This window comes from Amblyraja radiata, chromosome 3 (genome assembly GCF_010909765.2).
Source record: "Amblyraja radiata isolate CabotCenter1 chromosome 3, sAmbRad1.1.pri, whole genome shotgun sequence".
NCBI lineage: Eukaryota > Metazoa > Chordata > Chondrichthyes > Rajiformes > Rajidae > Amblyraja > Amblyraja radiata.
In genome coordinates, this window is record NC_045958.1 from 59,835,014 (window position 1) to 59,861,903 (window position 26,890).

Consider the following 26,890-nt stretch of genomic DNA (forward strand, 5'->3'; position numbering starts at 1 on the left):
TTACAGCTGTGTTTATACATAGTGCCCCCCATTTCAGGGTCCCATAATGTTTGGGACATATGGTTTCACAGGCGTCTGTAATTGCCTCCTTAGTGCAGGTATAAGAGAGCTCTCAGCACCTAATTTTTCCTCCAGTCTTTCCATCACCTTTGGAAATGTTTATTGCTGTTTATCAACATGAGGACCAAAGTTGTGCCAATGAAAGTCAAATAAGCCATTATGAGACTGAGAAACAAGAATAAAACTGTTGGAGACATCAGCCAAACATAGGCTTACAAAATCCAGTTTGAGAAAGAATCATTTCAACACTTCAGTGCCAGTTGCTGGCAGTTACAGCTATGACATCACAATGGGATCTCATTTGCAAGATCGGGCGGTTGGGGGGAGAGACCGGGCGGGTGCGGGGAGAGATCGGGCGGGGAGGATTTGGAAGACTGGATCGGCTCTCATCCGCAGCCAGGATCGAACCCGTGTCCCAGGCGTCCTGACCGACGGGAGACCCGGCCTCCAGGCCCACCACCGGCACGGAGAACCCACAGACCCACAGCCAGCGACAGCTCCAGCCCAATCCCGCTCTAACTCCAGAGCAGCTTGCTCCCCCATAGCTCGCTAGGGGGACAAGTGCCAGCTGCCCACGGCCTGGCCGAGCTGTGCTCGCTCAGCCGCCACCCCAAGTACAAGACGTACCTTGCACACCACCAGCTTCTGCCCCTACGGTACCTGCTGCCACTTCATCCACAACCCCGAGGAGGAGTGAGGGCCCCAGCTTCGCCTGCGCCAGGGCTCAGCCTCCTCCTGCCCGGCGCTAGACTGGGCCGCGCTGCAGGTGGCTTTCAGCCCCGACCTGGAGTTGGAGCTGGCCCGTACTCTGGGCTTGGAGCTGGGCAAGGGAGGGAGAGGAGGTTGCTGCTGCCTGGGGGGTGGAGGTAGAGGGCTGCCGGCCAACCCGGCAGGACAAGCAGAGCCGAGCTGGAGTCTGCCCATCTTCAGCAGGATCTTGGTGTCGGACTGAGGGGAGAGGGGTGGAGGGGGAGGACTGCCGACCAACCCGACGGGACAGGCAGAGCCGAGCTGGAGCCAGTGGCTGCAAGTCCGGGGCCGTCCCGTCAGCCCAGGGCCACCCCGGACACATCCGGACAGGGATGGGACACCGAAGAGGGGATGGGGACGGCCCAGCAGCAACTCAAGAGCACCCGCACAATGGAGAGCCGGGCCCCAACCCCGACCACAGACAAAACGGAAGCCTGCACACAATGCAGCACCACCATTGCCGAGACTTTATAGCTAGTGACCTATGACCTGCGCATGCGCAGTCGGAATACCATACTCTCTTATTAGAATAGGTTTTAAAGTCATGGCAGCAAGTGCTTGCATTTTTATTAAAATTTAAAAAGAGGGATGAGGGGCTATGGGTGAGTGGTGGAATATTGCGTTGAGGGAACGGGTTGCATTAGGGAAAAGGGTAAGTGGTCGAATCATATGTTGGTGAACGGGTTGTGTTGGGGGACCAGGCATCCCGTGGGGGGCTATGGGTGAGAGGCTGAATATTGCGTTGGGGGAACGGGTTGTGTTCAGGGACCAAGCTTCCCATGTGGCAGGGACCCAACGGGTGAGTGGTGGAATCTTACATGGGGAACGATTTGCGTTGGGGGACCAGGCCTCCCGTGGGGGCTATGGATGAGAGGTGGAATCTTACGTTGGGGAACGGGTTGCGTTGGCAGACCAGGCCCCAAATGGGGGCTTTGGGTGAGTGGTGGATATTGCGTTTGGGGAACAGGTTGAGTTGGGGAACGTTGAGTGGTGGAAACGGGTTGCGTTGGGGGAACAGGTGAGTGGTGGAATATTGCGTTGGGAGAACGGAGCCCAACGGGTCCCACTTGTATATTACTTAAACTCTCATCTTGTTTGTTTGCAGGTTTGTGTTTGTAATAAAACAGTACACGATAGCTCTACAATTTTTGGCCCACCTTACTCATCATTGTCCTGTGCTGTAAATGAAACACGTTTTGTTCAGATGGATGGTATATTTTAAAAGTTATTAACGTTTAAAACTTGAATTAACAAAACAACGCCCCACCCGCACTTGTATATCTATATTTATCTATCTTCTATGCTATTGTGCCAGACTTCTTCACCATTGTGCCAGAGCTACTACACTCCAAACTTTCCGAGTTGACTGTGCCTGAACCCCTCTGTCAGTGGATCACCAACATCCTGTCAGACAGGAAGCAGCATGTGAGGCTGGGAAAGCACATCTCGGACCCGCAAACACTCAGCATAGGAGTACCGCAAGGCTGCGTACTCTCTCCTCTCCTCTACTCTCTCTACACCAACGACTGCACCTCCACAGACACCTCTGTCAAGCTTCTCAAGTTTGTGGATGACACAACCCTGATTGGACTGATCCAGCATGGGAATGAATCTACCTACAGACAGGAAGTGTCACAGCTGGCATCCTGGTGCCGTAGCAACAACCTAGAGCTCAATGCTCTTAAGACAGTGGAATTGATTGTAGACTTTAGGAGAGCTCCCCCTCCCCTCACCCCACTCACCATGAACAACACCACAGTCACATCTGTGGAGTCTTTTAAGTTCCTGGGAACCATCATCTCCAAGGACCTTAAGTGGGGGGCTACCATCGACTCCACAGTCAAAAAGGCACAACAGAGGATGTACTTCCTGTGGCAGCTGAGGAAGCACAATCTGCCACAGGAAATGATGGTCCAATTCTACACGACCATCGTAGAGCCTGTTCTCACCTTCTCCATCATGGTCTGGTTTGGCTCAGCCACCAAGCACGACACCTGGAGGCTGCAGCGAATCGTCCGATCAGCATAGAAGGTTATTGGCTGCAACCTTCCCTCCATTGATGAACTGTACACTGCAAGGGCCAGGAAGCAAGCGGGCAAGATCATCTCTGACCCCTCTCACCCTGGCCACAAACTCTTTGAATCACTTCCCTCTGGAACTCGACTCCGGACTGTCAAAGCTGCCACAGCCAGACATAAGTGGGACCCAACGGGTCCCACTTCGTCTAGTCTATATTACTAAAAGTAAGATCTTGACCACTTCCTGTTTCGCTGTTTCATGATTTCTGATAAAACGCTGCCACTTACGGCTGTGATTTTTGGCCATCTTACTCAGAAACCCCCTCCGCTGCGCAGGACAAGAGGATTTTTCCCATCGATTAAAAATAAAAAAGTTATTAATGTTTTTAAAATGGTGAGATTCTCTCTGCTGCCCCTGCTGGTAGGAGGGGGGATGGACTATATAACCCGGAAGTGTTGTGCCTCTCTCAGTCTCTGCAAAATGGAGGAAGTGAAAGTGTCACGTCTCTCTGAGCTGTGAATAACACTGAACGCATGTCTACTCAACTGTGAGTGCCCTTAATGTGCTTTGAAATGCTGCACTGCAAATGTTTGTTGGTGGTGGTAACTGCTTTGAAATGCTGCACTGCAAATGGTTGTGGGTGGTGGTAACTGCTTTGAAATGCTGCCCTGCAAATGGTTGTTGGTGGTGGTAAATGCTGTGAAATGCTGCACTGCAAATGGTTGTGGGTGGTGGTAACTGCTTTGAAATGCTGCATTGCAAATGGTTGTTGGTGGTGGTAATTGCTGTGAAATGCTGCACTGCAAATGGTTGTTGGTGGTGGTGGTAACTGCTTTGAAATGCTGCACTGCAAATGGTTGTTGGTGGTGGTAACTTGACAACTTCCTGTTTGCATTGTATTGATTTTAGATAAAACGCTACCACTTACGGCTGTGATTTTTGGCCATCTTATTCAGTCCCCCGCCGCTCATCAGGTGCAGAGGATTCTTCCCATCAATGGAAAATAAAAGTGCTATTAATGTTTAAAAAAATGTTGAGAATCTCTCTGCTGTCAATCACGCCATGAATGCCACGCCCTTTCTAGTGGGAGGGGTGAGTGATTACAAAACCCGGAAGTGTGGGTGTGGCTCAGTCTCTGCAAGATGGGGGAGGGAGAGGTCACGACTCTGTCTGAGTTGTCAACTGAACACACTGAACGTCTACTGAACTGTGAGTGTGGTGTTTATGTGGTATTTTGTGTGGTTTTATGATGGTTTCACCCTGCTTGAAATGGTATGAAACTGTATTTGAATGTGGTGGCCTTGCACCCTGCATGAAATGGTATGAAACTGCATTTGAATTTGGTGGCCTTGCACCCTGTATGAAATGGTATGAAACTGCACTTGAAATTGGTGGCCTTGCACCCTGCTTGAAATGGTATGAAACGGCACTTCAATTTGGTTGTCTTGCACCCTGCTTGAAGTGGTATGAAACTGCACTTGAATTGGGTGGCCTTGCACCCTGCTTGAATTGGCATTAAACAGCACTAGCATTTGGTGGCCTTGCACCCTGCTTGAAGTGGCATGAAACTGCACTTGGTTTTGGTAGCCCTGCACAAAGTGGTATGAATCTGCACTTGAATTCGGTGGCCTTGCACCCTGCTTGAAGTGGCATGAAACTGCACTTGATTTTGGTGGCCCTGCATGAAGTGGTATGAATCTGCACTTGAATTCAGTGGCCTTGCACCCTGCTTGAAGTGGTAGGAAACTGCACTTGAATTCGGTGGCCTTGCACCCTGCTTGAAGTGGTAGGAAACTGCACTTGAATTCGGTGGGCTTGCACCTTGCTTGAAGTGGTAGGAAACTGCACCTGAATTTGGTGGCCTTGCACCTGCTTGAAATGGTATGAAACTGCAATTGAATGACCGAGCTGTCACCCCAAGAATCCATTTGACCCAAAATGTCCATACAAGCCCTCTGGAAACCAGTCCGTAGCCCACAATACCCATACTAGCGCTCCAGAAAGCCCCCTCCCACTGGCCACCAATATTGGAATTGGTGGAGAGGTGGAATATTGCATTGGGGGACCAGCCCTACCGTGTGAACAGGGGACCCAACAGGTCCCACTTAGTCTAGTATATTACTAAAAATCTCATCTTGTTTGTTAGTATGTTTGTGATCCGTACGTGTATGTGTGTATGATCCTGAAATTACGGCAAAACGGTATACGATAGCACTGCAATTGCTGGCCCAACTTACTCATCACTGTCCTGTGGTGTGTTGTATCAAGTTATGTTCAGATTGATGGTATATTTTACAAGTTATTCACATTTTAAACTTTACGAAAAACACTTTGACAAAGTGCATTGGCCGTTAGCAGCCTATGTCGTCATAATAGGATCTCATTTACATTAAAAAATAACTAAATTTTCAAAAACACAGCAGCATTCCACCATTACATCACAATGGGATCTCATTTACATTTAAAAAAACCCTCTGATTTAAAAAACACTGCAGTGTCCACCTCACAATGACATCAAGGGGGGTAGGGAGGGGAGAGGGGTTATGGAGGGAGGGTGACTGAGGGTAGGGGTAAGGTGAGGGAGGGAGAGGTGAGGGAGCGAGCGCGGGAAGGGGGTGTGGAGGAGGGGGGGAGAGTGCTGGGGGATGAGGGGGAATGGAGGAGGATAGGGGTAGGAAGAGGGATGGCAAGGCGCACTTGGGGAAGGTTGCCGTGACTCGCGTCACAACAGGGATCTCTGGTATCACAATGGGAACCCGTCAGCCGCGCCTGCGCAGTTCGAGACTAAGCGCGAGTGGCGGAATATTGCGTTCGGGGACCACTCATCTGATATTTAAACTTTACAAAACCCCACTTTGACAAAAGTCTCTTCCATCTGCAGTCAGTTAGCAGCGTATGACGTCACAATGTGACACAATTTGTGGCAAGACTTTTCTTTTTACTCTTGTACCAAAACCTTTTTGTCATAAAGTCTAACATAACTCTTGCATTCCTAATTGCGTAGTGTACAAGAACACCAAGGTCTCTCTGAAAACCCAAGACACTATTTAGACCAGCTTTCTTCATCTGCCTTTCCATATATATATAATTGAAAATCTCAGATCAGTCACTCGATTTTCCTTTCTTCATTGATCACTAGCTTATGGCATAGCTGCCCTTCTACCGTGTTTTTAATAACAGCTTATAGTATGTGTCCAGCTATTTATAACCGGCTAAGTGGTCCATAGCACCATTTTTCTTATCTTCAATAATTAACTTTTGCTACCTTCCAATTCTTAGAGACCATTCTAAAATTCAGAGAATCTTGAAACATCAAATCTAACACTATCTTAAATCATAACCATCTCTTAAAAGCTTAGAATGAACCATTAAATTCAAGGATATAATATTCTATGATTCTAATCTTTTCTTAATGGGAATTTAGTTACTATGAGGACCAAAATAAATGCTTGATAATGTAATTTCTTCATGCAAAAAACAAGAATAAATGTATTTCCTCCTCCCAGTTAAAAAGTCATGGCATATTTTTGTTATGTCAATACATTCACTTGGGACATGTAAATGAGGTACAAATAAAGAATTGAAGGTAAACCAGTCAGGTAGAGCAATGAAAACACTGCATGGTTTCTAGGAGGAGGTGACAACAAGCTTTCTGATGTTCACCTCTATTCTGAACCTCATGAAAATGGTATCTGGATTTTGTTCTAAAAAATAATACAAATATTATTACTGAAAAGAACGTGAATTATTTAAAACAGACAATATTGGTATTTTATCCATTATCTCTTCATAGGGATAGAGTTCCTATCATTGAGTCGTTTTCTTGTTTCACTCATGATATAAATGGAGACAGGTATGGAAAATAAATCACGAGGCAGGGCTGTGACTGAATAGGCACAAAATTAAACTTGTAATTACACCCCAAAAGTGATATTTTTGTCCTTGAGGAAATTATGCAAAAAATAATGAAAGCAATATAGTTAAGACTTTAGGAAACAAGATTTGAAGGAATTATGAGAAAGGCTGCAAAATTAAGAATAATGCTATATCCAATAATTCTTACAATTGGAATTACATTATTTGAATTGAAATATGGGGTTAAAATGGCAATTTACTTTAGTTCAATGAATGGCTTGATCCTTCACCCACAAACAAGGATTTGCATAACTCAGCTAAATGAGTTGTTGTAACAACATTAACACATTTAGTAAGAGTAGACAAAAAAATCAAGACCAATCAGGACCCTTGACCAATCAGTATTTATTGCCACATAACAAAAGCAGTATAAATTATGTCAGCCTTGAACAATTGCATCATAGGTTTGGCTTTCAGTTATACCTCACCTGTCAATCACAAGGCCATTGGTATAGCTGCGTAAAGGGTCAGTAGTTTTAAAAGAAGGAACTCATGCTATCGCCTTGCAACACCGTACTTTATTAATTAATTAAATAAATAAGGAAGTTGGAGTAACACATGTACACACTCTCTAAATCAATTCATATATTACCAGACGTGTTACTGAATACTCAGAATTTGAACATGCTAGCAAGAACCTCATTCAGTTGGCATTACTCTCTGCTAACATTCCCAGACACACAACAAAACCAAATAGTTTTATTTTCATAAACGTGTCCAATGTTGCAAAAGTTCAAATATTACTTACCGACCGTGACTGTTGTGTTTGGAAAGGAACAAACTGACCCGGAGGTGGCACATGAGGATGATGGTGGGGTGACAGATGTGGAGGGTGCAATATAAAGGGATCACTTGAGATAAGAGGAGGAAATGCAGCATATGAAACTGGCAGATGTTGTACAGAACACGCTTGGAGCATCTAGAGAGGAAAAAACAAAAATATAACATTTTAAATCATTAGCATTTTAGGGCCATAAAGATATAAAATAGATATTGGCCACCACATTCACACCGACCAGTGGCTACCTATCTGTATTAATCCCTTCACTTTCTATCCCTAATTAATTCAAGTGTCCATCTAGTGCTAAATGCAGTCAGCAACTCTGCACCCATCACTCTCACAGGTAACTAATTCCTGATACTTGCCACTCTCTGGAAGAAAAACAGTCAACTTTATATCCTCTCCAAATTTCTTGACCGGTACCCTTAATCTACATCCTCTAGACTTATCTGGGAAATGTTCTGCACTCTATCCTATTAATACCAGTCATATATATCTCAACCAGGTACCCACCTTTCCCACTCTCCCTATGAAAAACAGACATGGCCTCTCCAGTCTCTCCTCATAACTGAAACACTCCATCCCAGGCGACTTCCTGGTGAATCTCATTTGCACCCTCTCCAGCATCATCAGAACTTTTTGAAAAGGTATTACATTTGGAAGATAAATTAACCTAATAATCTGTTTCTTATATTTTTCCAACTAGGTGGCGCCATCAGCGATGGCAGTCTCGCTAACGGTCTGTCTGTCTTTTCGTTTTTTCTGTTATTTTTAGTGTGTTTTAAGAAGTATGTGTTAATGTTCTCTGGTTTGTTTTATGTGGGGTGGGGGGGGGAGGTCGGGCAAAACTTTTTTTTTTTTCAATCTCTCACCTTGCCAGAGATGTGATTGTTTTCCGGATCGTATCTCCGGTCGCTCTGCGGCCTAACATCATGGAGCTGGCGGCCTTGCTTGAGACTGACTTTGAGTTGTGGACTTACCATCCGTGCCTGCAATCTTTTGCCTGGGATCAACGCTCCAACCGCAGCCTGCAGATTTCACCATCGAGGTGCTCGCAGTATCGGGTAGAGGCTGATGTCGGGAAGCTCCAAAGTCGCAGGAGGTTCGACTAGCCCCGACCCGGGGTCCGATCATCCGGTGCGGGGAGCTGAGATCCCCCTGATGCGGGAGCTTAATTGCCCCGATGCAGAGGTCCCGACCGCCGGATACGGGAGCCAAGCTCCTCCTGTCAATGGAAAGCTCGAGGCCCCCGACCGCAGAACAAAGAAGGGAAGAGATTTAACTTTTTTTTTCGCCTTCCATCACAGTGAGGAATGTGAAGGAGTCACTGTGGTGGATGATTATGTTAAACTGTATTTTGTTTGTTTTGTTGCGTTTTATTGGTATGGCAAATCAAATTCCACGTATGTTGCAAAACATACTTGGCTAATAAAGTATGATTATGATTATGATCTCCGTCCACACTGCATCGAGGAGGTGGCGGCCTATTGCTGGGGATCGACTTCGGGAGCTCCAACCGCGGGAGCCAGTGGACTTAACATCGTGGTGCTCATGGTCCCTTGGTTAGGAACCGACTTCGGGAGCTCCAACCACGGGAACTTCGACCGCCCCGACGCGGGAGCTTCGATCGCCCTGACTGCGGGTGGTTCGACTGCTCCAACCGTGGGAGAAAAGGAGCGAAGAAGATAATACGTTATTGCCTTCCATCACAGTGCGCTGTGGTAGATGTTTATGTTAATTTTTATGTAGTTGTGTGTCTTGTTGCTTTTTTGGTATGACTATGGCAAATAAAACTCCTTGTATGTTTTTACATATTTGGCTAATAAATTAATTACAATGCAGTACAAAACCACCTGAATGCAAGCGTTTCACTTTTCTACGCTTTTCAGAAGTGTTTTCAGAAATTCCTAAAGTAGTTTGATCACAGAAGGGATAAAATGTCAGGTCTCATGTCCTTAGTAGAAAAGACAGATACTTCATGTAAATTTAATATAACCAATTGATGTTTACCCAGGAACTCAACGAGGCTGGGTTTGTTTGCCCCAACTATGTTGCAGGAGGCAGCCCCCACTTCTGTAATGAGCCAAGCCAGAATGTCTAAAAAAGAAAAAAACAGCACTTTGATTTACTGCCCCAAACCATCCAGAGAGAAGAAAATAAGATAAAGATAATACCTAAACATTATTTATTTGGAGGCAATCATTTAATAATGTTATTTACAATGGCATATTTTTGAAAGGTTTGCAAGCGTTTGTTCAATTTGAAATCTTCCAGATAGAAGTTTGTTACAATAGAACATAGAACAGTACAGCAGAGGAATATTCCACAATGTCTGCGCCAAACATGATGCCCAGTTAAACTAATCTCCTTTGCCTGCAAATGATCCATATCCCGCCATTCCCTGCATATCCATGTGCCCATCCAAAAGCCACTAACATAAATGCCACTATCCAATCTGCCTCCACAACCACCCAGTTCCAGGCACACACAGCCCTCTGTGTAAAATACTTGCCTCGCACATTGTCTTTAAACCCCTCACCCCTTTGAGCCCTTCTCACTATAAAGGTATGACCTCTTGACATTTCCACACTGGGAAAAAGTTTCTGACTGTGTACCTATCTTTGTCTCTCATAATGTTATACAATTCAATCAGGTCTTCCCGCGACATTTGCCATTCCAGTGAAAATAATCAAAGTTGGGCCAATCTCTCCTTTTAGCTAATACCATCTAATCCAGGCAGCATTCTGGTAAACCTCTTCCGCACCCTCTCCAAAGCCTTGACATCCTTCCTGTAAAATGGTAATCAGAACTACACAGAATACTCCAAATGCAGCCTGAGCAAATGTTCATAAAACTGCAACATGGCTTCCTGACTGTTATTCTCAATGCCCCAATTGATGAAGGCAAGCATACGGTACACCTTCTTTATCACTCCATCTATTTGCATTGCCATTTTGGATTTGCCATTAACTGTATACTTCCTTCTTACATTCGACCTCCCAAAATATAACACGTCACATTTGTTTGGATTAATTCCCTTCTGCCACTTTTCTGCCCATTTCTGTAGCTGATCTCACTATCTGCAACTACACTAATTTTGGTGTTGTCCACAAAATGTTTAACCAATCCTTCTACATTTATGTCCAATTTGTTTATATATATCACAAACAACTAAAAGTCCCAGCATAGATCCTTGAGGAATTCCACTGGCCACAGATCTCCAGACAGAACTATACTCTTCCACCAATTCTCAGTCATCTATAGCTAAGTCAGTTCTAAATTCAAGCTACCAACTCACTGTGGTTCCCATGCATCTCTATCTTCTGGATCAGCCTATCAGGAAAGAATTTAACAAAGCCTTACTAAAATCTACAGTATATAGATAATTTATCCCTATCTTTATCAATGACCTCCATTATCTCCTTAAAAATACAATGATGTTTGTAATAATCGGGCGACATACGATGGCAGCTTCGCCGGCAGTCTGTTCATTTTTTTCATATTTTTTTTAATTTTAGTGTTTGTTAAAAGTTTGTTTTAATGTTGTCCTGTTTGTCTTATGTGGGGGGAGGGGGAGGGGATCAGGGGAAACTTTTTTTCAGGTTCTCACCTTGCCAGCGATACGATTGATTTTCGGATCGCATTCTCCAGGCACTCTGCAGCCTTCCATCAATGGAGCTGGAGGCCTCCTCGGACTGTTGTGAGCCTCACCGAGGAGCGCCGACATAACATCGGAGCTGATCCCTTACCTGGGATCGCTCCAACTGGGAGCTGACATCCCCCCGATGCAGGAGCTGATCGCCTCGACGGGGAGGGCCCAAACGCCGCCGGCTACGGGAGTCAAGATCGACCCATCAACAGAGGGCTCGAGGCTCCCGACCGTGGGAGAACAAAGGGAAGAGACTTGAACTTTATTTTGCCTTCCATCACAGTGAGGAATGTGTAGGAGTCACTGTGATGGATGTTCATGTTAAAATGTGTTTTGGATGATCTGTTGCTTTTATTTGTATGACTGACTTGGCAAATGAAATTCATAGTATGTTGCAAAACATACTTGGCAAATAAAGTACTATTCTGATTCTATTCTATTCTGATTCTCAGGCAGTTGTATCTTGAATTAGGCTTCACAATTTTCCTTGGCTGCAATGACTTTAAAAAAATCTCTAACATGTAATCATTTTGAATGCCCAAGTATAATTTCTTACTCCACTATTCTAATGGTACAAATCGTTTCGAGGCACTGCATTTAGCTAAACCAACTTGTCGAGCAATGTTTCTCTTGCTCATTTGTGTTCAACTAATTCAATATTCACCTCTTCCCAGATAGTCTTCCCTTTGGTAGGGACAGACAAAATAATGAATACTCAAATTTTCTCACCTTCCTTTATCCCCTCACTCTTACACCAGTTCTATTTTTATTATAATTTTGATCATCTTCATTGTCTCTCTTCATTAATTGGATTCTAACCCATTATCTACTTAGCATCCCTGCACCCCCTCTTTCAGCTGTTCTAATTCTCGGGAATGTAGAGGCCATTCTTCAATGATGCCAGATAAGATAAAGGGGCACAAAAGACTCAGGGCTGAATGAAAAGAGTACAGATGAGAGATTAGCTAGAAATGAAAATACTTCTCGATAGAAATACGTGACATTTAAATAGATCCAGGTAATAGCCTCTTCTAGAGGTAATCATAGAGCTATACAGCACAGAAACATCCTCGACCAACTTGTCCATGCTGACAAAGTTGGCATACTGGGTAGTCCTATAGCCCTCACCCTTTCTTATCCATATGTCTGTCCAAATGTCTTTTTTTTTGTTTTTTGTTTTTTTTTAAATATTTTTATTAGAAGCAATTGTACAGAGATAAAAACAAGCGGCATCTAAAATTATACGATTATTGTACAGCTTCATTTTTAACCTTATAACCTAAATTATGAAAATGAAAAAAGAAAAGAAAGAGAAAACAAGAAAGAAAAGAAGTAGAAAGTGAAAAGATAGATTGAAGAAGAACAAAAGAAAGTCCCCTAAACTACCAAAGCAGTGTAGCAGAAAGATATAGGAATAAAAAAAAAAGAAAAAGTGGAGATATACCTTGCCCCCCGCCTCACCCAACCCAGCATCGGATTTAAATTTAAATTTGTGTTGTCACAGATTGTCACTGCTACCGTTGATACGTTCATACAAAATTCATTTAAACGGCAAATCATTGTTCTTAATATGGAGTAGCAGTACTGTAGTTATTTAATGAGCAACATTCACAACTATACGTTGGATTTATCCAGGTTCCACTTCTGCAGTCGGTCATATATATCACAAATTTGGTCAGGAGATATTTCAGTTGAAATTTTAACGTTAATTCTGAAGTGGTAATGATGGAAACAGCTTATCAATAATTTTTTTAATATGGTGTGTACAAACTGGGTATTTTCATTGCTGTTCACAACACATATATCTAATCTGAATGTCCGGTAATATGGTGTTTTGACACCTTTAAACATATTACCAAAAGAACATTTGCTGCAGTTATGTCCTTTGGCCATCACTTGTCAGTTAGTGTAATGTCTAACCTGTCAGATGGAGATAGTCAGTTTTAACAGCTATTATCATAAAATGCCTTTAGAAATTGCCTTGCAACCTGTATATTTCATTATGGATAAATTATGTGGGAAGCGAGAGTATTTCTGTGCCAATAGCAATAACGACCCATGCTATGGCCATGTCATGATAATTTTCGGTCCTTCACAGAAAACATGCTTGCATCAATCTGTAGTGTGCATGGTTAAGCATATATGTTACCATGGTCCAGGATTTATTGACACAGGTTGATCATACGCTCAATAATCCAATCACATTTTTGTTTGGAAGTGGAAAGAACTAATAGAAATTACATTAATTGCAATGTGTAAAAAGAGTTGAGATACTGTATTATAATTTTGCTGCATGTCATTGTGGGATATATCATGTCTTGATTGGCGAATATGTTTAGTTTGTGACTTTATTTGAAGCAGAAATAATATGTGAATGTTTCATTGAGCATAATTCCGACTGGTAACTACGTACTTCGTCCGAGCACATTATCGCACGCGTCATGCAAACCGTCTTAAATGACCACCTAAACTGTCATTTGGCAACTTAAAAAGCTGCCTAGGTTGCCCGGCTGGCAACAGGGAAAAAAACTTAAGTGAGAGCCCTGGTCAGGCTTACCAGCATGTGGTAATGGATGCACAGGTCTACCTATACTGTTACAATGTTTAAAAGATGGGGAATAAGGGGAGACTGATTTTTCACATAGCAGTGCTCAGATGGTTCCAGTAGATAAATAATTAACTTTTTCTAAAATGTTAGAATCCTGTCTTACCTAATGTGACCCACTATCCCTTCCAATGCCACTTTAAGTTTTAAGCCCCCCTACTGCTTTGGAGCTGGTTCTGTCATTCAGCATTAACATGATGTTACCTAGAGAGTTTCATTACTTCAACCTTCAATTGAAACCATGACTGCCCATTACTGTTAAAAATTGAGGATTTGTATGAAGAATATTTTGGCCCACAAACTTTGTAATATAAACAAATTGAATCTTGAGTAGATAAGAAATTCAAAGTAATCGTAACAACAGTTTTCTGTGAAATTTTATAGGCAAAATGTTTTGATTCATAAAATACATTCTGTAAATGGCTCTAGGGAAATCCGCACATTCTACTTATCTTGTTCTATTTCGTTATTATTAGTGAGAATGATAATGTTAATACTAACCGGAGGAGGAACACTGCACACAGGATAATGTTGTCCACTAAATACGACCGAACACCCTGGAACTTGTGTGTTACACGCTGGGATGTGCTGTCCTGTGCAAAGTGGGATACCATGTGGTGCTACAGTAGTAACAGTATACGAGACAGGAACGGTGCCTTGATGAATCTACACATTTAAAAAAATATTCAACATCCAAACAGTTAATATGCAATGATTGGGGGTAAAAACATTCATCGTACAATACTCTTGGCTGGAACGGACATTTTTTCCTGTGCTCTGTGACTTCTATATGGGCCTTGTGGTATGGACTGTTATACAAAGTATTAATTTGATTTGCACTTGTGTAGATTCAGTACACAATCTTGATTAATATTATTTTGCATGAGTGCATTTAAGTCAGTTGGTATAGAGGCGTGATAAAGCCTGCTAAAATATTTACATCACATTCTATTTGTTCCAACAAAAAAATGATTAAACTGGTAATACTCATATCTGTCCCAGTTCTACAGCTGAAGTTGATGACAAAACAAACACATTACCTATGCAGTAAAGAGCTAAGTTCGAGTCTATTAGGACCACCTTAAACTAATGTGCAATGGACATTGAGTTCATTCGTTCCATGCGGTCACATCCACTAGGGTACAGTTTTTCCAAAACATTTGTTTTCTTCTTATTCAGGAGAGCTAATTATTTTGCACTCAAGTCCAAACTCAGAATACTAAAGTGAAAGCGCCTTCCTGACCATCACCCAGTTGGCTCATTATCCATCTTTACATAAAGTTGCATTAATCTTTGAAAGTACAATTCAATGTTTTATTTTCATTAATATCACTACTTAATTGCTCCCACTGCATAATAAAATAATTGGTTTTATGGCAATTAGGGAAGTAGATTTAGAAAATTAATCAGGCTAGGATGGATTTAGCATAATTCAGACAATAATGGCACTTTTCATCATCAATCTTCACAATTAGGATTTGTCAACACCTACATTGATGGCTGGAAGGGGGTGAAGAGGTAAAAGCGAGGACACCAGAGTTTACATCCACTGGAGTTGAGAAGGACAAAAAGTGGCTTAATTGAAACATAAAAGATCCTGAAGGATCTTGACAGAGTGGACATGGAGAGAATGCTTCTGACACATGGAGAGAATGCACATCAGATCCATAGACGATTCTTGATAAACAAGAGAGTAAAAAGTTACTGGCAATTGAGCGACATGTGGAATTAGGGTTACAATCAAATTAGCCAAGATCTTATTAACTAATAGAGCAAACCTATTCCTCTTAATTCTTATGTTTGTAAATTACCTACGATGACTGCAGAGCAGAACTTCTCCTCTATGCAAGTTCAGCTTTCGATCTCAACTGATCTCATCTAATGTTTCCTTTCTACGATTGCTATTTGTAATTAACTGTATGCAAGAAAGTGGTGCAAATACCCGATTCAAACTCTATAAAGAGCCTGTGATCACAGCAGATGGAACAATAATAGAAAATGTTGATTTACCGCATTTGCATGAATGGCCCTCATAAGTGATCTGCATAGTCAGCCTTTCCCTCTCCGTATAAACGTCAGTCTCAGTTTATATGTTACTCAAATTGTTCTTCGAATAAGATGCATAGCATTCATTTGTGCTGACTTTTTGCCAAAATCACTGACAAATTCATGCCATCTGTTCCATATAATCTACAGCGCAACTAAGATTCTACAGGTGACAGTATCATTGTTCAACTCTTCCGATCTCCAAAGACTTTGAATTTTAGAGATTTCACAACAAATGCAGCCAATTCCAGATGTGAAGCTATTACATTCAGAAAAAAAATGTATCAATGTATCAGTATCTAGTAATGTATCTAGTAATGTATCAATGTATCAGTAATGTAAAATTTCGCACAGAAGTTCAGGGTCTTTTTAAAACTGACAGCTTGAGTCATTGACCTATTTTTGTCCAAGTCCTTAAATTAATACAACAACTTGTAGAAACAAGAAACTGCAGATGCTGGTTTACAAAGTGCTGGAGTAACTCAACAAGTCAGGCAGCATCTCTGGATAACATGGATAGGTGACACTTTGGGTCAGGACTCTTCTACAGACTAATTGAGGTGGGAGAGGAAGAAAGCTGGAAGGGGGAGGGGCAGGACAAAGCCTGGTAAGTGATAGGTGGATACAGGTGGGGGAGGGAGGTTGATGGGCAAAGACCAGAGATGAAAAGATAAAAGGTGTGAGATAAAGATTGAACAATTACACACTGTGAAGCTAGAGGAAGAAATGCAGGTGGAAGAGGAGGGGGAGGGGAGCATAGGTGAAATAGGAAGGGGTTACATAAGCTGCACCTAGCTGTAACCTGGTCTAGTTGAGCCAATGCTAAAATCCAGAATGATAATTAAGACGGTCTTGGTGATGGTAAAGCCACTGAACATCACAGTAGAAGATTTGATGGGAGATGGGCAGTAACATTCACTTGTATGGCATTGCGGCAGCACTTATCTGCCCACACCCAAATGTTGCCTCGATCTTACTGAATGCAGTCCAGAACTGGTTCATTGGTTGAGATGTTGGAAATGAAACTGAATACTGCAATAAACATCTGCTTCTGGTCTTAAGGTGGTCAAAGAAGTTAGAGGAACTCCTGCAGTGATGTCTTGAAGATGGGATGATTAACCTTTTCCAAAAACAACAAACCTCTGCCCAAGATATAACTTCAAATTTTAACCAGGCTCCCCAACACCAAACCCGGTTAAAATCTACCTTGGCATTAACACCACTCATTCCCATCCACAGCGTCATGACAGTTTTGAGATCTGGAGCAAAGTGATCCTGGTAAAATACTTGACAGCCTTTTTCCGCCTCCATACCTCTATTCCAATCAGCGAGAAGAAGGTTCCAACACAAAACATCGCCTGTCCATTCCCTCCAAAAATACTGCCTAATCAGCTCAGATCCTCCAGCATTTTGTGATTTGCTCAAGATTCCAGTCTCTTGGAGTCATACAATGAAGTTGCTATACAAATGATAAGGCAATTTTGACTTGCTAAAGTTGACCAATTGATGACTATCCAATCTATGCAACTGAATTCCCAACAGAAACAAGCACTTAAAAAAAATTAATGTTCTATTTACATTCTATTTGTCTGTTTACGAATAATGAAGACAAGGGATCTATTTATAGCACACCTAATTCACTAAGAGGTTTGTAGAAACTGAAATCTTATCATCTATAACCAAGGAAAAAGACAGGCAGAGGGTGCATTCAAACCAGTTCACTGACCTGCTCATGGATATCAACCACCACAGCATTCTGCTGAGGAGGGTGTGCGGCAGGGTGGAGCATGCGTGCAGATATATTTGGAGGATGAAATGCTCTGGGTTCTTCCACAATTGGCTGTTGTCCATAAGGATGATGGTGGTAGTTTTCATCTTGGCTCAGAGAACTATTTCTAGTTAGTCTTTCACGTCTCCCTCGCTGTCGTCTAACAGGAGGACTGTGCAAAGCAGAAATGCAGAAACAAAATTACAGTGAGGTGGTTGACCAATATCTGTCTTAACAGCTCATCCTCGTTCAGAATGTTCAGAACACCATCGAGAGGGAAGGAGCACAACCGGCAGTAGTTGTGTACATGGGCACAAATGACATCGGGAAGAAGAGGAAGGAGGTTCTGCAACACATATTTAGAGGGTTAGGAAGAAGACTGAAAAGCAGGACTTCTAGGGTGGTTATCTCTGGATTGCTTCCAGTACCTCGTGCTAGTGAGGACAGGAACAGGGAGATAGGGGATCTGGATGTGTGGCTGGGGGGCTGGTGCAGGGTGCAAGGATTTAGCTTTATAGACCACTGGGGTCTCTTCTGGGGTAGGGGTGACCTGTACAAAAGGGACGGGTTACACCTTAACTGGAGGGGGACCAACGTTCTGGCAAGCAGGTTTGCAAGGGCTACACGTGTGAGTTTAAGCTAAATAGTGGGGGGGAGGAATTGACAAATTGGGAGTATAAAGATGGAGTTAAATGGGAAGTGAGTACATGAAAAGTTACAAAAGACTCCCAAATTAATGGAAAGCATTTGATAAGGTCCCACATAGGAAATTAGTAGGCACAATTAGGGCACATGGTATTGGGGGTAGGGTATTGACATGGATAGAAAATTGGTTGGCAGACAGGAAACAAAGAGTAGGGATTAACGGGTCCCTTTTAGAATGGCAGGCAGTGACTAGTGGGACTAGTGGCAAGGCTCAGTGCTGGGACCGCAGCTATTTACAAAATACATTATTGATTTAGATGAGGGAATTAAAAGTAACATTTGCAACTTTGCAGATGACACAAAGTTGAGTGGCAGTGTGAAATGTTAAGAGGATGCTATGAGCATGCAGGGTGACTTGGACAGGTTGGGTGTGTGGGCAGAGGTTTTCCACTTTGGTGGCAAGAACAGGAAGGCTGATTATTAACTGAATGGTGTCAGGTTTGGAAAAGGGGAAGTAGAACTAGACCTGGGTGTCCTTGTAGTCACTGAAAGTAAAAGCATGCAGGTACAGCAGGTAGTGAAGAAAGTTAATGGCATGTTGGCCTTCGTAACGCGAGGAGTTGAGTATGGGAGCAAAGAGGTCCTTCTGCAGTTGTATAGGGCCCTGGTGAGACCACACCTGGAGTATTGTGTGCAACTTTGGTCTCCTAATTTGAGAAAGGTCATTCTTGCCATTGAGGGATTACAACGTAGGTTAACAAGGTTAATTCCCGGGATGGCTGGGACTGCCGTATGATGAAACAATGAGCGACTGGGAATCTAGAAAGAATGGAGCGACTGGGAATCTCTGGAATCTAGGAGAGGGGATCTTATAGAAACATATACAATTATTAAGGAATTGGACACGCTAGATGCAGGAAACATGTCCCTGATGTTGGGGGAGCCCAGAACCAGCGGCCACAGTTTAGGAATAAGGAATAGGCAATTTAGAACTGAGATGAGGAAAAACTTTTTCACCCAGAGCTGTGAATTTATAGAATTCTTTGCCTCAGAAGGCAGTGGTGGCCGATTCACTGGATGCATTCAAAAGAGAGTTAGATAGAGCTCTTAGTGCTAGCGGAATCATGGGATATGGGGAGAAGGCAGGAGCGGGGTACTGATTGTGGAAGATCAGCCATGATTACTTTGAATGGCGGTGCTGGCTCGAAGGGCCAAATGGTCTACTCCTGCACCTATTGTCTATGTATCTATGTACAATATAGTTTTTATTTAGGCAGTAGGATCTAAACAAAACCTTTTAAAAATGCCACTTTTACAATCACATGCTGTAACAATTTACCTTCTCCTACTGCGTGAAGGTGTATTGCATCTTTCCCCTGAGAAGTAATGTTGATTTGGTCGAGCTGAGGGAGGTCGCCTATTTGAAGTCATCTCCCATGGTCGCATTGGTGGTGATGGAGCAGGAGATACCGGTGCGTATTCAAAAAACGAATGAGAGAGGCGCTGGCGCTTAGGACTTGGGCTTTCTTCACTCTATTATCCACAAGGAAACAAGACATTTATTACTCATTAGATACGAAAAGTCACATTCAAAATACAGCAATATAATTTTTAGAATATGGAGATAAGATGCCAATAAAACAGAACAGTTCAGCACAGGAACAGACTCTTTGGCCCACAATGTCTGTGCCAATACAACCCATATCTTCCTGCACATAATCCATATCCCCCTATTCCCTGTTTATCCATGTGCCTATCCAAAAGCCTCTTAAACACCACTATCATATCTGTATCCACCCCCACGCCTGGCAGCCCATTCCAGGCACCCACCACTCTCTGTATAAAAGAAAACTTGCCTCACGCATTCCATTAAACTTTGCTTCTCTATCCTTAAAGTTTCATATTTCCATCCAGAAAAAAACACTCTGATTGTCATGATTTTATCAATATTTATGCTTCTCATGATTTTATTTATTTCTGTCAGGAATCTTCAACCACACAAGTGACTCATACAAAAGAAATGTGGATACTGGATATTTCAAATAAAAATAAAAAGTGGCGTCCACTCAGTGGGTCAGGTAGTCAAGTCAAGAAGAAAGCAAACCCAGAATAAGCGAGTTAGGTATTCCACAAAACGCAAGAAATCATGGGATTTGTCATAGGTCACTCACGATAAACACTCGGCAACTGTGCTGCTGCATGAATACAGACCTGCGTTTCATCCGTAGTCAGGATTGAACCCGGGTCTCCGGCGCGGCAAGCGCTGTTGAATTGCTACTGGACGGTCCCCGTCCCCTCCCGAGTGTCCCATCTCTGTCCGGGGACGGCCAGAGATGTCCAGGGTGACCCTGGACTGACGGGGCACCGGCCCAGAGCAGTGGCGGCCCAGGCTTACAGCCAGCGCTAACTCCAACGCTAACTCCACTGCTCCGGGCTGGTGTCCCGTCAGTCCAGGGCTGTCGGTTAACCCGGTGGGACAGGCAGAGTTGAGCTGGAGTTAGCGCTTCTTCGAGCTGGCTGTAAGCCTGGGCCGCCACTGCAAAGGGACCGGTGTCCCGTCAGTCCAGGGCTGTCGGTTAACCCGAAGGGACAGGCAGAGTTGAGCTGGAGTTAGCGCTGGCTGTAAGCCTGGGCCGCCACTGCAACGGGCTGGTGTCCCATCAGTCCAGGTTCACCCCAGACATCTCCAGCCACCCCTGGACAGGGATGGGACACTCGGGAGAGGACATGGATGGTCCAGCTGCAATTCAACAGCACTTGCAGCGTCGGGGACCTGGGTGCGATCCTGACTACGGTTGAAACGCGGGTCTGTATTCATGCAGCAGCACAGCTGCCGAGAATGTTTACCGCGAGTGATCTATGACAGGGCTCTCGCTTAACTTTTTTTCCCTGTTGCCAGCCGGGCAACCTTGGCAGCTTTTTAGGTTGCCAAATGACAGTTTAGGTTGTCATCTAAGATGGCTTGCATGACGCGTGCGATAATGTGCTCGGACGAAGTGCGTAGTTACCAGTCGGAATTATACTCAATGAAACATTCACATATTATTTCTGCTTCAAATAAAGTCACAAACTAAACATATTCACCAATCAAGACATGATATATCCCACAATGACATGCAGCAAAATTATAAGACAGTATCTCAACTCTTTTAACACATTGCAATTAATGCAATTTCTATTAGTTCTTTCTACTTCCAAACAAAAATGTGATTGGATTATTCAGCGTATGGTCAACCTGTGTCAATAAATCCTGGACCATGGTAACATATATGCGTACGTATAGTTGTGAATGTTGCTCATTAAATAACGACAGTACTGATACTCCATATTAAGAGCATTGATTTGCCATTGAAATGAATTCTGTAATAACGTGTCAACGGCAGCAGTGACAATCGAACACTGTGGTTTTAATGTTTCACGTGTTCATAATTTAATTAATCCATCTCTATGGATTAAAACAGATAATGGGAATTAAAACACATTTGATTGCATTCCGTTATCAAACATAGTCAATGTTCGCTCTGAAGACATTTCCAGGACAATAGGGTCAGGGAGGGGGGTGTGTGTGAATCAGTGCGGGGTGGATAGATGGCAGGGGGGGTTGGGGGTTTGAAGGCAGTCGGTGCAGAATGGATGGATTGAGGCAGGTGAATTAGTACGTGTTGGTTGGAGTAGGTAAAATTGTGAGGGGAGAGCACGGGGGATGTCAGTGGTGTTGAATGGGGGGGGGGTTCAGCACTGGATGGATGGGGGTAGACAAAAGTGCTGGAGAAACTCAGCGGGTGAGGCAGCATCTATGGAGCGAAGGAAATAGGCAATGTTTCGGGTCGAGACCCTTCTTCAGACTATTCCCTCCATTCTTCTTGAATGGGAGGATCAGTACAGGATAGATGGGGGGGGGGAGATCAGCGCAGAATGAATGGGGGGGGTCAGTACAGTGTGGATCGGAGGGTGTGTGCAGGATGAATGGAAATCACTACAGGATGAATGAGGGGAAGGTGCAGGGTAAATGGAGGGTGGGTCAGTACGGGTTGAATGCGTGGATTATTACAGGATGGATGGGGGATCAGTACAGGATGGATGGAGGAGAAGTGCAGGATGGATGGGAAAGGGGTAAGTACAGGATGAATTGGGGGACCAGTGTAGGATGGATGGGGGGGGTGGCAGGGAATCAATGCGAGGTGGATAGGGTGATAGGGTTGGAATGGCCGCGGGACTTTGCGAGCGCACGCCGGGGGCTCTAACACCAAGACCTGATGCGCGACCTTGCATCACCCGGCGTGGCTTTAATGGCCACGGGACAATCGCCATCGCCAGCCGGGGGCTTTGACTTTGACTCTGACATGGGGGGGAGAGTGCAGTGGAGAGATAAGTTTTTTTTGCCTTCCATCACAACGATGTGATGGACGTTTGTGTAAACTGTGTTGTGTCTCGGGTCTTTTTGTTTTGTAATGTATGGCTGCAGAAACGACATTTCGTTTGGACCTCAAGGGGTCCAAATGACAATAAATTGAATTGTATCAGCGCAGGATGAATAGATTGGGGGGGAGATGGGGAATGGAGCACAGGGGATGTCAGTGAGGACTGAATAGAGGCGTGAATGGGGATCAGTGCGGGATGGAGAGGAGGGGTCCCAGGATAAGGGGGGGGGGCGTACAAGAGAGAGAAACAGAGAGAAGGGGGGCGAGGTATGGAGGAAGGAGGGTCAGCGCTCCTCGGCCTTGGCCGTTGGGAACTCTTCGCTACCGCTTCCCTCCTCCGCCAGCCAACAGCAAGGTGCGGGGCCAAGCGGTGCAGCTCAAAGATCCCATAGCTATAGTATCTTTGGTGCAGCTGCTTCAGAAGGGCCTCCCCCTCCCTCCCTCGGCGTGCCAGAGGGTTTGTTTTAAAAGCGCCGTTAGCGGATTTGCGAGCTGCGGCAGCTATCAGGGCGGGCGGGGGGGCGTGAGGAGGAGGAGATGGAGCCGCTGCTCGGGGCCCGCCATTCGCTCTGACCCTTCCTCACCCCGCACCCAGTATCTTTCCCACGCAATACAGCCGTCACCGCCGACACAAAACATCGCGTTCCTTTTCTCCAGAGATGCTGCCTGACCCGCGGAGTTACTCCAGTTTTTTGTGTCTGTCTTCGGTACAAACCAGTATCTGGTTGCCAAGCCGGGCAAAATGACTCGGTGTTTAGGTTGCCCGGCTGCGCTTCGAGTGGTCAGTGGCACCCGGGCAACCGTTAATTTCGAGCCCTGTATGACCTGGGCATGGCAGTCGGAATACCAAACTAGTTTACGGTGGTGCTTGCGTTTCAATAGACAATGGACAATAGACAATAGGTGCAGGAGTGGACCATTCGGCCTTTGGAGCCAACACCGCCATTTAATGTGATCATGGCTGATCATCCCCAATCAGTACCCCGTTCCTGCCTTCTCCCCATATCCTCTGACACCGCGATTTTTAAGAGCCCTATATAGCTCTCTCTTGAAAGTATGCAGAGAACCGGCCTCCACCTCCCTCTGAGGCAGAGAATTCCAGACTCACAACTCTCTATGTGAAAAGTGTTTTCTCATCTCCTTTCTAAATGGTTTACCCCTTATTCATATCCCTAGTTCTGGACTCCCCCAACATCGGGAACATGTTTCCTGCCTCTATCGTGTCCAAACCCTCAATAATCTCTTTACTCCTATACTCAACTCAGCTTGTTATGATATCCAAAATACCATTCGCTTTCTTCACTGCCTGCTGTACCTGCTTGCTTACTTTCATTGACTGATGAACAAGGACCCCCAGATCCCATTGTACTTCCCCTTTTCCCAACTTGACACCATTTAGATAATAATCTGCCTTCCTGTTTTTGCTACCAAAGTGGATAACCTCACATTTATCCACATTAAACAGCATCTGCCATGCATCTGCCCACTCACCCAACCTGTCCAAGTCACCCTGCATTCTCATAGCATCCTCCTCACAGTTCACACTGCCACCCATCTTTGTGTCATCTGCAAATTTGCTAATGTTACTTTGAATCCCTTCATCTAAATCATTGATGTAGATTGTAAATAGCTGATGTCCTAGCACCGAGCCTTGTGGTACCCCACTAGTCACTGCCTGCCATTCTGAAAGGGACCTGTTAATCCCTTCTCTTTGTTTCCTGTCTGACAACCAATTTTCTATTCATGTCAGCACTCTACCCCCAATACCATGTGCCCTAATTTTGCCCACTAATCTCCCTTGTGGGACCTTATCAAATGCTTTCGGAAAGCCCAGGTACACTACATCCACTGGCTCTCGCTTATCCAATTTCTAGTTACATCCTCAAAAAATACCAGAAGATTAGTCGAGCATGATCCTTCATAAATCCATGCTGACACGAACCAATCCTGTTACTGCGATCCAAATGTGCCGCTATTTCATCTTTTATGATTGACTCCAGCATCTTCCCTACCACCGATGTTAGACTAACTGGTCTATAATTCCGTTTTCTCTCTCCCGCCTTTATTAAAAAGTGGGATAACATTAGCTACCCTCCAATCCACAGAAACTGATTCTAAATCTATAGAACATTGGAAAATGATCACCAATGCGTCCATGATTTAGTCCGTGGTTGCTGTCGGCTCTCAGTCGCCGTGGTTGCTGTTGAGTTGCTGCAGGGCCGTCCCTGTTTCCTCCCGTGTCCCATCCCTATCCGAAGGTGTCCGGGTGGCTGTGGACTGGCGGGGCGGCCCCAGACTTGCAGCTGCTGGCTCCAGCTCGGCTCTGCCTGTCCCGCCGGGTTGGTCAGCAGCCCTGGACTGGCGGGGTCAGGCACGGATCCCCGTCGTGGCGGGCGTTGTTGCTGGTGGGCCGTCCCCGTTCCCTCCCGGGTGTCCTGTCCCTATCTGGGGGCGGCTCCGGACTTGCAGCCGGCGTGGGGGGGGGGGGGGGGTCCCCGGGGGGGGGTTCCCCGGCAGGTGACTCTCGCCTTTTGCAGTGGCTGTTGACAACTTACATTCTTTCAATGGGAAAGATACCACCGCCCCTTGCCCCCTTCAGTCTTTCACACTAGGGTACAACAGACCCCACAAACCCGGAGGGGAGGGTGACACCCTATGGGAGACGGCACCCAGCCACAGCATGGGAGAGGCAACACACAGATACCCTTCTCTTCTCCACCTCCACGCAATTCCCCTCAGTCCGGCACCGAGATCCTGCTGAAGATGGGCAGACGCCGGCCCTGCTCGAAGACGGGCGACTCGGAGCCGCAGCTGCTGGAGTCGTCCTGGTCGGAGAGAGAGTTCTGCGGATGGGCTCCTGCTGCCCATGGGCAGGCCGGGCGCTCGCTGGAGCTGCTGGTGCTGTTGATGATGATGGTGCTGGCGGCAGCAGCAACTTCCTCCCCCTCCCTTGCCCAGCCCCAAGCACAGAGTCCGGGCCAGCTCCAACCCCAGTCGAACGCTGGGCCGGAGGAGGCCGAGCCCAGGCTGGCGCTGGCACAGGCGAGGCCGGGGCCCTTGCAACCTCCTCGGGATTGTGTATGAAGTGGCAGCGGGTACCGCAGCGGCAGAAGCCGGTGATGTGCAAGGTACGGCTTGTACTTGGGGTGGCGGGTGAGGAAGTGCAGCTCGGCCAGGCCGTGGGCGAACTCGCACTTGTCGACGTAGCGGCCCATCGGAGAGCGGGTTCCTCTGGAGTTGGAGCGGGGTTTGACTGGAGTTGGCGCTGACTGTGGGCCTGTGGGTTCTCCTTGCTGACTGTGGGCCTGGGGCCGCTGGTGTCGTTGGTCCGGGCTCAATGGAAAACTGAGTAACTGCTGTGCACGGAAGCCACTGGGTGTGCATGAATAATTTAAATCAGCATTCAGTGTACAATTGAAAACAATGTTGCAAAACTGAAGTGTTTAAAACAGTGTATTCTCAAATAGCAGATGAAAGAGCGAAAGACTGCTGAATAAGCGAGTTCAGTATAGGGAAGTTGCACGGTATAGGGAGGTTGCCACGCAACGCCTTCTGGAGTACAAGTGGTGACAGTCAGGTAAGCACTTCTGCTCCAGCATCCGGACTCACGGTGACTGGTTCCACACTCGCGGACCCCGGGCCGTCTGTCCCCGCGGCCGGTGTTTGGCGGCTGGAACACCTGGAATCCAGGGGGGGAATCCCCGTGTGTTGGTGGGGGTCCGGTGAATCACCCCGTGTGGTGGTGGGGGGTCCAGGGGTGAATCACCCCGTGTGGTGGTGGGGGGTCCAGGGGTGAATCACCCCGTGTGGTGGTGGGGGTCCGGTGCCGGTGCAGCGCAGTCAGTGACTCTGGGTGGGCGAGGGACCAGACTGTCCCCAACTCTGCTGCAGCTGACAGGGATGTTGCCAGGTTTATGGCCCCGTGTGTCCGCTGCCCAGAGCGGCAGCCCCGCTCCACCCGGCCCCGTGTGTGGCCGCTGTCGACCCACAGCCCGTCACAGTGCGGCCGCACAGGGGGAGACGGGGTGGAGAGCAGCCGTGGCCGGACAGCGTTGATCCCGGGGGGAGAGAGGGTGCTGTTCCGAGCGATCCGCTCCTTCGGCTGCTTGCACCTTGGTGCTCAGGTTCAGACTGGAGGGTGTAGTGGCCATTTGGCTTAATTTTGTGTGTCATAAATTATGGCATTTGCTTTTAAATTTTGTCTGCCTGTAATCATGTGGCTGGGATTTAT

At 45.5% G+C, this 26,890-nt stretch overlaps 1 protein-coding gene across 5 annotated transcripts in view; it reads right to left on the bottom strand.

Annotated features, from left to right (window-relative positions):
* The window catches only part of rnf38 (ring finger protein 38), a 158,443-nt gene that overhangs the window by 52,184 nt on the left and 79,369 nt on the right, over positions 1 to 26,890 (bottom strand). For all 5 annotated transcript variants that reach the window (XM_033017866.1, XM_033017868.1, XM_033017867.1 and 2 more), the window contains 4 exons: positions 19,578 to 19,771; positions 17,552 to 17,765; positions 14,281 to 14,445; positions 7,493 to 7,663 (listed from right to left, as the gene is read on the bottom strand). In XM_033017866.1, the coding sequence (XP_032873757.1) occupies positions 7,493 to 7,663; positions 14,281 to 14,445; positions 17,552 to 17,765; positions 19,578 to 19,771 (744 nt within the window). The remainder of the gene's footprint in view (positions 1 to 7,492; positions 7,664 to 14,280; positions 14,446 to 17,551; positions 17,766 to 19,577; positions 19,772 to 26,890) is intronic.